This window comes from Amia ocellicauda, chromosome 6 (genome assembly GCF_036373705.1).
Source record: "Amia ocellicauda isolate fAmiCal2 chromosome 6, fAmiCal2.hap1, whole genome shotgun sequence".
Taxonomy (NCBI): domain Eukaryota; kingdom Metazoa; phylum Chordata; class Actinopteri; order Amiiformes; family Amiidae; genus Amia; species Amia ocellicauda.
The window spans coordinates 47207987-47221718 of NC_089855.1; the positions used below are offsets into that span (position 1 = coordinate 47207987).

Consider the following 13732-nt stretch of genomic DNA (forward strand, 5'->3'; position numbering starts at 1 on the left):
ACCCTGCTGGCTGATACTGGCGCTTAGAGCGCTAGCTGTTACATTGGGTCGCTGCTGCTGGATTGGAGGACTGTGATGAAGGGGTTGACCAACCGTAACCATCACACACACATTGTGAATGTCTTGTTTCTTCATTTATTGGTCTGTTTGTCTGTCAGACACATTTTATTTTTTCGTGACAGCCTACAAAATGTTTACTCTGTAACGCACGTGTTTTTAAAAGTAGCGAAGTATAATAATTCACTCAAAACATACTTAAGCAAAAGTAATATTACCACATTTAAAAATACTCAAAAAAGTACAAGTACACAAAAAAGCTGCTCAATTAGCAACTCGTGTATTACTAAATCTATTGCAGTGTATGTTAAAGTGCAATACGTGTTCTGTGATTGACTATTCAAATGTTTGTGTCTCTCTTAGTTTTACCTACAAAAATTCTCTCCACCATAAAGATGGGCACCACTAAAATGTTTTGCAGTGAGGTGGGGGCACAACAATCAAATCTGGCCTATGGCCCCCAAAAGGGTCGCCCCTGCTTATATTGATACAGTACTGTTCAATGTTTGATGGTTGACTTGAATGTTGCCTTTTGGTTTCCTATTGTTTATGTAAAGACGTTATAATCAGGACTTTCACAGGACTTTAGGGATTGCCCCCCACCATGAACTGCAAATGGCACCTCTTCCCCCCCCCAGCAACAAATGTCTGGTGCCACCACAGTGCCCAGTTTCTGCTCTCGGTGGCAACTGAAATATTACCTATGGAATTTCAGTAATAAAAACGGCACCAAAAATGAACGACATACCTTGTTAAATGGTCATTAGTTGTTTTCAGAACAGGTCATGCAACAAGGATGGGGTTTTCAATAATTAAATACTATTTAAACGTCATTATCAATGAAACACAGATGAATGCCATGGTATGCAAAAGTAAAAATAAAGTTTAATTTAATTCACATTCATTATCAGTTTGGTGGATTCTGTAGAAATGTGCGAGAGAATCAAATAATATGAGTGTACCTTTGATAGAAATAACAGACAAACAATATAGCTGCAGATAAGTTACAAAATCAACTAAATGTAAAAATACCATTTAGCAAAACAGTAAAAGTCAAGAGACAATAACTGATTTGCTTTTAATGGAAGCTACTCAACATCCCCTCTAGTGATTGATAGAAAGTAATTCAAAATAAATGGAAGAACAAGGTTTCCTGCAAAGCATACAGATCAGAAAAAAATCAGCAGAAAAACACATCACTCATTTCCAAAATGAGTAGCATTGTGAGGACGGTGCTTCCTTATTCACAAATGCCTCTTCTTTGAGCTTGAGCTCTCAACAACAGACAATCTCTTCTAACCTGCATGGTTGTTACTGTAAGACTACTGTACTGAAAAACACAGCTAGCTATGTGAATGCTGCTTTCAAATCTAAATAAATAATAAAATCAGTAAGTTTTCATAGAGATCTGTGATTGTGCTTCCCTGTCTGCCTCTCACTGTACTTTGCATTTTTCTGCTGCTTCTTTAATTTTTTTACGATTGGCTACAGCAATTCCTACTGCTAACCCTCCCACAGCTCCTGCCACTGCTCCTACCACTATTCCTGCTGGTCCACCCAGCAATCCCACTGCTGTTCCTAATTCCACTCCTGCTGCTACTGATGCTCCTACACCTGCTACTCCTGCTCCTGTACCTAAGATGATAAAGAATTTACTTAAAAAACTATTATTTTTTTCTGCCTTTTCTCTGGCATTTTTCTCCTCTTTCTTGTGCAGCTCTTTCCTGTTTTTCTCCAGTTCTTCACCTTCATAAAGCAACTCCAGCGCTCTCTCCTGTTCCTCTATCTCCTTCTCTCTCTCCTTCAGGATCTTTTGCTGCTCTTCTCTGATCGCTGCCTCCATTGTTGGGTATAAGTCATTGGTGAACGGGCCTCCTCCATTTTTCTCTACCATCTCATCTATCTTCTCCAACAGATCTTTGACCTGAGAGCGATTTTCATTCTTCTTATTATTAAAAATGACACATCCACCTTTGCAATGACTGACAAAGTGAAAAAGGTCTTCACATTCCCTGAGAATACTCTTAAAATCTCTATTTCCTAGTTCGTCTCCATGTGTGAACAGCACTATTGTGTATTGGGAGGCTCTATCCCCAAAAGCTTTCTGGATCAGTTTTACTGCATCTCTCTCCTCCTGAGTGAATCTTCCTATCTGGATCACCACCAGGAACACATGGGGCCCCGGAGCGGTCAGGGAGATACAAGACAGGATCTCATGCATGATCTTCTTGTTAAGGAGAGATGGATTAAACAGGCCTGGAGTGTCGATCACAGCAACACATCGCCCATCTACCTCACCAGTGTGTTTCTCACACTTCTTAGTCACTGGGCAGAAGGTGCTCTCAGATCTGAAGGTCTCTCTCCCCAGTATGGTGTTTCCTGTTGCACTCTTCCCCACGCCAGTCTTCCCCACCAGCAGAATTCTGATCTCATCATTTTCTGCTGACGTGTCCTGTGCTGTTAAAGAACATGTAAACTGGTGTTACTGAGTTGCAGGTGTCAGAATTTAAACCAGCGTACTGACTGAGTACTATGTTGTAAAATAATATCTCAGTCCTGATCTCCACTGTTAGAGGAGCATGGTCACCACACACCTCAGTCTCCCCTCATTAAGAAAAAAAGACTTGTATACTGATAAAGTGCACACGCACATATATGTATGTTAGTGTGGCAATACTTTTGATTGTATGTAGGTGCAGTTTATTAAAACCACAGTATCCTCACTATATACACTTATTCATTAATTTTCCCAATATAATATGTTTAGAGTTTTTATAAAGAGGAGGAGAGCATATTATCCGGGCTTTACATTTTAATACTGGGATAATTATATTTTAATAAACTATACGTTTCCCTTTGGTCAGAGGTCCCGTTACTGATATGATTCCAAAATCAGGCATGAAATGTATATAAACTCCACTACTCTGGTTTAGACAAGAAAACACGCTTACCTGACAATAGTGAGATAGTGTCAGCCATCTCTGCAGTGTTGATCAGCTCAGTGTGCCTCTATGATCTGTTTGTGTCTCTTCCCACAGTGTGGGTGTCTTTTCCTGCTTTGTGTCTCTGTCTCTGTCTAACTCTGTGGCAGCTGCAGACACGCCCACTGACACACTCAGCCAATCAAGGCCTAGACCACATCAAAACTGCCCTAGATGCAAAACACAAATTACACACCTGTACCCTATCATTGTTTAATGTATTGTCTGAAGCTACTTTCTACTACTTATCAATGTTAATTCAGTCATCAGTTTTGAATTTAGTCGTAGTCTATGAGATAATTTTAGTCATGCACTTTTCATTAGTTTTAGTCTACTAGCAAATGACTAAAACCTTTTTTTTGCAAATGATAAAAAATAAATGTTTGTCATAGTCGTAGTCATGGATGATTGTAGTCAGCTTTTTGTCTTCATGAACTAAAATAAAAAAGTTAATGAACATTTTTGTTATCAATATCGTCAACAAAATGAACAATGCCACTTATAAATCAAAACTGAAATAGGATACAGGTTTGTACTTTATTATTAATATTTACTTCTTAGTAGTGTGACTTTCACAGGTAGGTTCAAACTTTGATTTAGGTGGAGGTCAACTAACTGTTAAACAAGTGCTTCCATACCTAATGCTAGGGTCACACTACATGATTTCAAATAATCAAATAATCTTGTCATCTTCCTGTTTCTTTTTTTTTTTTTTAAATCAACTCAGATCTCATTGGCTGCTGCCGGTGAGGTAGCATTATATGTCAGAAATGACATTGAGGCAGAAGAACTCAAATTAGATCCTAGTAATGAAACAGACTCTTTGTGGGTTAAACTTTTGAATAAAAGATCTGGAGGATTAGTGGTAGGAGTGTGTTACAGACCACCCAACTCAGGTTTTCAGAAAGATGCTGCATTGTACAGTGTAATCAGGACTGCATGTAGCAAGTACCAAGGACCAAGTCCATTGGCGGCGGCAGAGTATTTTTTTTGTCTAAACTACGGCGGGGCTAATCCATACAGTAGTGGGGCTCAAATCAACATCTGAATTTCAATGTGAATACATCCACAATAGAATAGCACCCTTCCCAGTAGCTAGAAATACCACGCATTAGGCTGCTATGGGTTAGATTGCATTGACTCCTTTTTTCACACGCAAAATTACATAGAGAGCAACAGACGTGGACGGTCATTACTACTGAGTTAGGCAATACAATTCATGCTATTTCAACTCGTTCACCTTTTCTGGCAAACCTGTCCGCTACAAACCCAATGCATTGTACATCACGTATCACACTCCTCTCATACACAGAGAGAAAGTAAGAGAGAGAGAGACACAGAGACACACAGAGAGAGACAGAGCTACAGTAGTTAACGGAGCACAACAGGTGGCCGCCCAGTCCACACAAAACGCGACAAAGTCAGCACAGTTTCCAAATCGATCCTATAACTTCAAAGGAGCACAATCCGCCAGTTGTTGTGGTTGGATCGATCCGTAATAATGTTAGTAATGTTACAATTTTCCAAATTACTTAGCTAGCTAGCGTTAGCTAGCATTAACTAATTTGGCTCAGACTACACTGTGTGCTGACGCCCGCAGTTTCATGCATCAGTGACGCAGTGACGCAGACGGAACTGGCTGCGCTCATTCTGCTCGGTGATATTCTTGGTTGTTCCATGGTGGGGATAAGGTTGGGCAACACGATTTTTGATGGGGCTGTAGCCCAGCAAGCCAGACCCTGCCGTGGCCCCTGACCAAGTCAAAAACAATGGTCTACAATTAGAAAAGCAAACCTTGAAGGTTAACTGGCTGCTGCTGGACGCGCCGTGACGTCCGTCCACTGAGGACACGAGTCCCTATCAGAGCGGAGTGTGTTTGACTGGAGACACAGGAGGACATCAAAGTGCCGGTGCGATCACGAAGAAATTACAGTTTTATTAGCATGGAGTGAAATCCACCTACAGAAACAATGAAATGTTTTACTGCTTACAGTTAATATCAGTGCATTAAACACTGTGATTTTACAGGACCGGTGCAGCGCTGACTAGTTAAAATAAACTGAAGGATAATAATGTATTAATTTTGTATGACAGCTGGCCGGGGTTCAGGCTGTGTGTCAATGTGTGCAGGACAATCCAGACAGTCAGTGTGAAGGGACACGATTCAGTCAACGTGTCCATTTACAATTAAATGAATGAATAAATTAATACAGCAGATCTGGGTTTCCTCTAAAACATTAAGGACTGGTTTAATAAATGCGTCAATAAAGGCCATGACTGAGACGCGCACTTTAGTTCAATTAAACCGGCTATATTGTATCTGGATGATTAATCGTGAAACGTGTGTATTGTGTTTCAGCTGTAACTTGCCTGGTTAAGGATCTGATAAGTACATTATAAATAATACGTAAAAAGTGTTGTTTGCAGTTACAAATCTGCAGAAAGAGGAATAAATTAAGGGAGTCACTGTGCGTTTAAAATACATATATACTGGCACCAATGATGACGATAATAATATCAATACATATTCGCTATTTAGTATTATTGTGGCGCATGGAAACGTATTCTTATGGGGACATGCTTGTGTGAATATAATGTTGTCTCTACACGTTCAGCTCTTCCTAATATCTCTAACAGAAACGTGCATTTATTACGCTGTTATAATGATGTAAAGCACAAATAATAAAACAGACACAAGTCCTCTCTCGTCAGGCTGTGTGGCTCTAGTGTTTCCTGTCTCTGTTTTTAACAGGAACACAAACTCATCAGAGGGACGGATCACAGCGGCTGGTTTTGCACAAACAGCTCGCTTAAGCCAGTGGAACCGAGGCATTAGACTGGAGCACATTGGATACATTTTGTAAGAGAATTTGGAATGCTTGTTTTTTCAGTCAATCTAAATAAATAGTTGAACTGAAAACTCATACAAGATTCAGTTGAAAATGGATGGTTATATTTTAAGAATATACTACTTGAGGGTCAGAGAAATTTGTACCAACGCTTAGCAAATTGAGGACCAAAAAACACTAGCCAAAATGGTTTAATAGAGGTATGCAAAAAAATATCAAGAGAAAGAACATGTTGTATAGCACATACAAAAGTGATAGAGACAAAACAAAATACAAATAATATGTTGATCAGGAAAGCCAAGAGGGAAATAAAAAGAAACATAGCTCTTGGAGCTAAAACTAATGCAAAGAGCTTGTTCAATATTACAACAGCAAGAGCTCAATAAAGACTGATCCTCATATTGGAAGCTGTAGGCATTCAGGGTAATGTAAGTAGATGGATTATGAACTGGTTGATGTACAGGAAACAGAGGGTGTCGATTAAAGGAGTCGCTTCTAACTTGAGTGAGGTTGTTAGTGGAGTTCCACAGGGATCAGTACTAGGGCCTGTGCTTTTTCTAATCTATATTAATGATCTGGACTCTGGGATAGTTAGCAAGCTTGTCAAATTTGCAGAATACTAAAATAGGTGGCTCAGCAGATACAATCTCAGCAGCACAGGCTATTCAAAGGGACTTGGATAATATTTAGTTGTGGGCGACACCTGGCAGATGAAATTCAATGAGGACAAGTGCAAGGTAATACATGCAGGTAACAAAAATGTCCACTATAATTACACTATGGGAGGAATAGAACTAGATGAAGTAACGCATGAGAAAGACCTAGGAGTCTATGTGGACTCCTCACTTTCTCCATCCAAACAATATGGGGAAGCAATAAAAAAGGCAAACAGGATGTAAGTACTCATGCGATGTGGTTGAAGCTGAAAATTTGGGAACATTTAAAAATAGAATTGGATAGTTCCTTGGATCACTTAGTTATTAATGGACACCAAACGAACACGATGGGTCATGGCCTCCTCTTGTTTGAAAACTTTCTTATGTTCTTAAGTCCTCCAAGCCCACCTCAGCCGCACCCTGGGTCTTGGCGTAAGCTTTCCCTGTCCTGGCTAGGGTGGGAGCAGTTGCCGGACGGTCCCAGGTCTCTCTCAGCTCTTCGGGGAGGTATTGGAGCAGCTGGAAACTGCGGTCTGATTGCGCCCACTGTCGGTGCCCAAAAAGATAGGGCAGGGGACCTCACCACTCCAGGCGGGCAAGGTGCGGTGACTGCAAGTTGCACAGTGGCGGGGGTGAGAGCAGCTCATCGATGAGTGCACACACGCGTGAACCAGTAAGTGTGCAATGGGGGTGCCGGTCAGTGTTTGCACACAACAACTGGGATGCTGCCATGACAAATGGAGTGCCTAGCAGGACTGGCCTCTGTAAGCACGTCTCGACTCGGCAATGCTAGTGGACACGGGGGCACTGCAACACCAAACCGAATGCAACCTTGCAACCTTACACCTGACTATTTCACTTTTCACCACTAGATGTCTTCATATTACCATCTGTCTCTCCCCTTTGCCTGGTTTTCTGTCCAGCACCTCATTATTGAATAATTGCCTTGCATTTCATGCTCAATTAACACACATCTGCCCCCAGTTACCTATCTCATTCTCTTTCTCTATATATTCTCCTTTGTTAGCTAACCTCTATGCCATGTCTTTCCAGTATTTCCTCACTGTATTTCCAAGGCTTGTGTTATTTAGAATACTAGTTATTGACCTTAGCTTTCCCTTCCTTGACCTTGCCTTCCGGATTACCCCTATTGTCTTGTATGCCCGATCGCCTGACCTCTTGCCTGTTTACCGACCCTGATTTACAGATCTCCTTGGAAACAGTTATTTCCAGCCCCAGACCTTTTGCCTGTTTTGTCATATAGTCTATCCTAGCTCTGCATCTCTGTCTGTCCCGACGTTACACCGAGGCAGGAGGTCATCATGGAAGCAGATGTCTTGTCCTGTTACAGCATACAAACTGTACGATCTTGTGGTTTTCTTAACAATGAGGTAACATCTTTAGCTTTGAGAGGAGAAACAGGAAATCCACAAATGGACAAACCTATGGGCGATACATTCGTGGGCCGTTTCCTTTATCATAGAAAAGTAGAAGCAGTGAGAGGAGTTAAGACAGGGTGTATCCTTAACAACTGTCTCGTTGGCCTTTTACTAATAAATCCAATTTGCTAAGTCTGCACACATTATATTTCAATTTCAACATTAATACAACACATTATATAATTATTACAAAACACTTTCTTCAACTTTATAATACAGGGTCTTCACCCCTTTATAAGGTTTCACTTTAACCAATCGCATTTTGGCAGCACAACACCATGAGAAGGGTCCGTGATACGAATGTAACTTAGAAGTAAGGGTCTTCCGAATTTGGCTAGGAGCCAATCAGAGGACAGGTACCCTGGACTTTGTACTTGTGATAGATAAAAAGGAAGAAGTTAGTTTTCTGTACCAAACCAGATACCATAGAATTTCCCATAGAAAAATACATTCCAACAAATAATATCTTACAGTCCCCACCTTGGGAGGGAAAAACATTCAATAGATGTTTGACCTTTCAGTAGATAATACAATATAATTAAAATACAAAAAAAAATTTAAAAAAATTACAAAATACGAATAAACATTTTTGCATGCGTTATATGTAATTGCGAGGTAATATATACGTTTGTGAGGTAGATTGAATAACCATGCTTATTATAAAACCGAAGTTACCAAAAGCTTATTACGTGAGACTAATGTCTCACAACGAATGGTGATAACATCACTATAATAAGTAAGTATCAGATGACATAATAAAACATACGTATAGTAACAATTAACACAGATACAGACAAGAAACTAGCACCTTCAAAAGCAAACTCCCCCCAAGAATTTTTTTGAGTTAGCTCCATATTTTCATCAGAAATCAAATGTTGTACCCTTTGTTGAACTTTTGTTGAACTAACTTCTCTAAAACCTCGTCATCAACAAGTTTCAGGATCTCTGCATACAGAGATCTCTGCTGGCAACGTGGGTATGAAATTTAAATCTTGCGGAACATAAGGCAAGGTCAGATCATCAATCTTAATTGCACTTCTGATTTGAACACAGAAAGTGGAGTTCGTTATGGGACATTCCAAATTGTTGTACAAATAATAAGAATGGTCTGTTGTAAAGCACTACGTGTGACTGCCTACTGGTCATGCTTGCAAATATACTCTTGTATCCACAGGTACAGCATGTAAGGTTGATAACTTGGTAATGTTATTAATTCTAAACTGTAATGATTCTCCAATTATGGTACATTTACAGTAGAGCAGTAGAGTAGAGCAATAGGTAATACAACATTCAGTATGATCAACAACATGCCATGAGGTTCTCATTTGACCTGCAAATGGAGGTTATTGTGGTTGAGTTACCACTTTTCCATGTGCATTAACACCTAAATCATACACATTATGCAGGGACCTCATCATATTTTCAGCTGTATATAGTGGCAGAATCAAAACAAAACCTAGAGTATTAGTGTCTATATGTGGTTTCAATTGGTAACACTAACAGTTTTCAACAGTTCTGGAAATTCAAGTGGCAGGGATCGACAAGTTTGTACATAATATATATCACAAACCAAATGTCTTCTAACCACAGATCCAGTAACACATATTACAGAGGTTAAATGAGGATAACATAAATGGCTACTACTATAATATGTAGGAGTGAGCATCTGTATAGCAGTTTCATAACAAATTTTAGGCTAGTAATTCCCATAATGTTTGTAAACTATTGCAGCATCAAAGCCCCCAGGAAACCAAAGAGGAACAACATCATGCTCTCCATTTTCTATCAGGAACACATGAAAGATCAAGGGTAGCAATGATTACTTAACAGTCTTTATGTGATTGACATGAAACCATTTAAGAGTATCTTTGCCTTTTTCCTGAATTTTGACTTTGTACACTGCTGGACTTAATTTGTCCACAATGAGGAATGGTCCATACCAATCGGCTTCTAAGGTATGTTGTGTTTATAATTTCGAACCATACATCTGTCACCAATCTGCAGTTTGAATTTTTTTGTTTTTTTCGAGTGGGCTGGTCTGACAGTCAGCACCCTGAAACACATCTTTGACTTCACTACTGACTGGACCCATAGACTGAGTGGGTGCAACTACATGGCTTCAGAATTTATTATTATTATTATTTTTGTCATTTAGCTGACGCTCTTTTCCAGGGTGACTTACATTTGTACCCATTTATACAGCTGGGCATTTTACTGGAGCATCTAAGTGAAGTATCTTGCTCAAGGGTACAACAGCACTGCACCACCCAGGATTTGAACCCATAACCTTCCAGTCATGAATCCAGAGCCCTAACCAATAGTATTGATCAGTCTATAATTGTAATGGTAGGTGTAATTTAACAGTGAGAGACAGAATAACAACAAAAAAATCCAGAAAAACGCATTTCAAAAAAGTTATAAATTGATTTGCATGTTAATGAGGGAAATAAGTATTTCTTTGGGTTGATTTTCAAACCTGCTTGTGAAAGGAGACTTAAGAGTTCATCAAAGAGCTGAAGATGTTCTTCCTATGTAGTTGTAGCGACCAGTAGATCATCGATGACAAGGCACTCAGGTCTGGAAAAACCTTTTATAGCCTCAGCCATCCGCTTGTGAAAAATGGATGGAGAATTATGCAAACCTTGCGGTAAGCGAGTCCATGTGTATTGTTGATTTTCAAAAGTGAAAGCAAATTTGTATTGGCAATTTTGAGCAAGTGGAACGCTCCAGAAACCATTGGAAATGTCCAGCACTGTGAAGACCTTACTGTCAGTTGGGACACGGGACAGTAGAGTGGCAGTGTCTCTTCCAATCGGTGCACAGATAGGTGTCACAGCGTTGAGTCGCCTGTAGTCCACAGTCAGTCTCCAGGATCCGTCCGGCTTCCGCACAGGCCAAATAGGAGAGTTCGTTGTAGAAGTACAATGTCTTATGACTCCTTGCTGTAACAGAGAACTAATAACAGTTGCAACAGATTCGTGACTTTCAATGGGGATCCCATATTGTTTTTGAAATTTGTGAGGAGGACCATTGATGTCTTCCTCCTGAGCCACATTACCACAATCATGCTTATGCCTGGCAAACACATCCGAGTATTTTGCTATTATTTGCCTCACTGCATAATTTGTATTGAATGGAAGCGGTAATTCACCTGGTGACTTAATAGTACATACTGCATGTGAATCACTAACAGTGTACACAACATTTCTGCCTCTGTTAAACCAAATCTGATTAATAGCGTAATCAAGTATTACACCTTCTCTTCTCAAGACATCCGAACCAATAATTGACTGACCCTCAGGTAAAGGCATTAATATAGGAGACCAAGTTGTTTGATAATCACCTATTTTCAAATTACATTTAGTACCCTTCATAGCAGTAGTCATGTCTCCCTTAAACCCAGATACATTAGGTGTAATACCTGTAGATAGAGGATGTGTGTGTAGATATTGAGCATGTAGGACAGATACAGAAGCACCAGTATCCAAGAGCTCCGTCAACAGCTGCTCTTAAGATGGCCTGTTCCATCTGTCCCGGTAGAGCTTTGTTTCTACCTTCAGGGAGGCCACGCACCCCCATGCTTGTTGATATCAGTGCACAGTTGTTGGACTTCCTGTCACAGTAGCAGTAGCTCATCCTGCGGATACAGGGGAGGAGTTGAGTACTGAGGAGGAGTCAGGGTTGCCTTCAACTCATCATAGATGGTCTGTTTGACTTGGGGTCAGTGTGAGTCTGATCACCAGCACGTTCGCATCTGCCCTTGTTGCGCCTGTAACCAGAGTTGTGTTTCTTTTCCAAATTTGGATTATGAGGGGGACAACACCCATAGTCAGGCTCTGTGTTTAAGAAAACATGACTTGGAATAATTTTTCATGGGATTCTTTTTCAGTTGTTCATTCTAGCAGTTTCACTGAGAAAGTTCCATTTGACCAGCAGGGAGACATGAAGGAAGAAAGTTTTCCTAATTTGATTTCACAAATATTGTTGTGGTAATTAATATAACTTGTTGTGAGTTTAACATGTGAGACATAAATAATATACAATGTGTGCAAAGTAAGACACATTTTCCTAAACTGTAAAGGAAGTGGGGGCTGAGTTATTTTCTCGTTTGCCAAGTCAATGTGAATGAAACTGCATGACCAACACCATAAACTAAATGAGCAGAGCAGAACACATTTCTGCAAAACAGCAGCCATTTATGGTTGCTTTCACACAAAATGCAAATGCCAAGTACATGTATGCAAATCAATGAACACAACTTTCTACACAAGACACAAAAAACTATTTAGTAGTTTCACAACACTGATGCGTTGGGGCAGGGGAATGTGATTTGATTTGATTTGGCTTATTCTCTTGACGGTCTTGAGCCGGGTCTGGACCGTCAAACTCCCAAAAGTGTGAGACAGCTCCCTGTGCCGCCTGCACATATTTTTAAGAGCAAAGTCTAGCTTCAGGTAGTTGAATCTCCCGGATGTCGGATGGGATGGGAATTTTGTAAGATTCAGATGACCAACGTCCGAGAGACTTAATCAGGTGATCTGGTATTCCTTTGTGTGCCACGGACAAACATGGATATTTGATTAAATGATTAACTGGTGTTGAGTTATTATGCGTCCGAATATGTGTCCATAGGTGTGACTCATGGAAGTAACGCAGTTGTGTGACAGAGTGAGAGTTCATGGGAATGAGGCGAGTTGGTTTAAAATAATTTCCTGATGGGTCCTGTTGTATTTGTTTAAAGGAAAAATTAATCTGTAGGGTGAGGAAGGAAGCCTGGAATATGGAGGTGGATGATGGGTTTTATATGCAACCGACCGCTGAAAGGGGAGAATCTCGGGAACAGAGAGGCTTGGAGGAACTGACTGGTATGATGGAGTAAAGCGCAATTGCTGTGGAGTGGATTGGTGATGAATCTCGTTTGTGAGATGTAGCAGGCGGGTTGAAGTATCTGTTTATGGAAAAAGTGTGAGGTGACCGGAGCGATCATTAATTGTGCTGATTGTGCTGATTGTGCTGGTTAAGGTTTTCGAGGTGGAACCCCAAAAGGCGAGATGGTCGAAGAAGACCACAGAACGCATTGGTGTAAGAAGGAGCATGAGGGGCTGCAGGGAGCAGTACGGAGAGTAAGTTAGAGAAGGTCGAGGGAGTGGCTCGGGGGAACCTGGGTCAGGCCGGCGAGCGTGGACCCAGCCAGCATGAGGTGGAAGCGATGGAGGGTAGAAGGTGGTGCGAGAGACTTTATCCGAAAATGCATCCAGGTGGCGAGGCCAAGCGACAAGGATTGTACCTGCGTGGAGGAAAAGACTTGAGGCAGGGGAAGACGGCGAGAATGCGGGAACCACAAAAACCTGAGCAGGCGAGCGATGGTCCAGTCCCTCGGAGCCAAGGAAGTAGACAGCGGCAATCCGAGGGCGAGAGAAAGAAGTCGGGACCGGAGTGGGATGGCCGGGAAGAACCAGGAAATAGGGCTCGTGGCACCGAAGGATCCAGAGGCAAAGACATATGGAGGAGAGAGGCAGAGGATTGGGGGCATGGCATGGCGAGAAGGCGAAGGAGGGATGCAGGTTCCAGGCGGAGAAAGGCAGTGAATCCATGGTGAAGAATCCACTGATGTAAGCAATCGTCCGGATGAAAGGCAGGAGAGCAGAGGATGCAACACAGTTAGTGTAGTGTCCCTTTACCTTTACCCATTTATCAAGTGCCAATTAACACAAATAAGTGCCCTGCCAAAGTAGGATTTACCAGGCAAT

The 13732-nt window shown here is 41.1% G+C and overlaps 1 protein-coding gene across 1 annotated transcript; it reads right to left on the minus strand.

The window, feature by feature from the left end:
- Positions 1–281: 281 nt before the first annotated feature.
- LOC136751595 (GTPase IMAP family member 7) lies at positions 282–3104 on the minus strand. The gene is made up of 2 exons (XM_066707321.1): positions 3009–3104; positions 282–2514 (listed from the first exon to the last, which is right to left on the minus strand). Exons 1-2 carry the CDS (start codon positions 3034–3036, stop codon positions 1493–1495), a joined length of 1050 nt encoding a protein of 349 aa, XP_066563418.1. The 5' UTR covers positions 3037–3104; the 3' UTR covers positions 282–1492.
- Positions 3105–13732: the final 10628 nt, after the last annotated feature.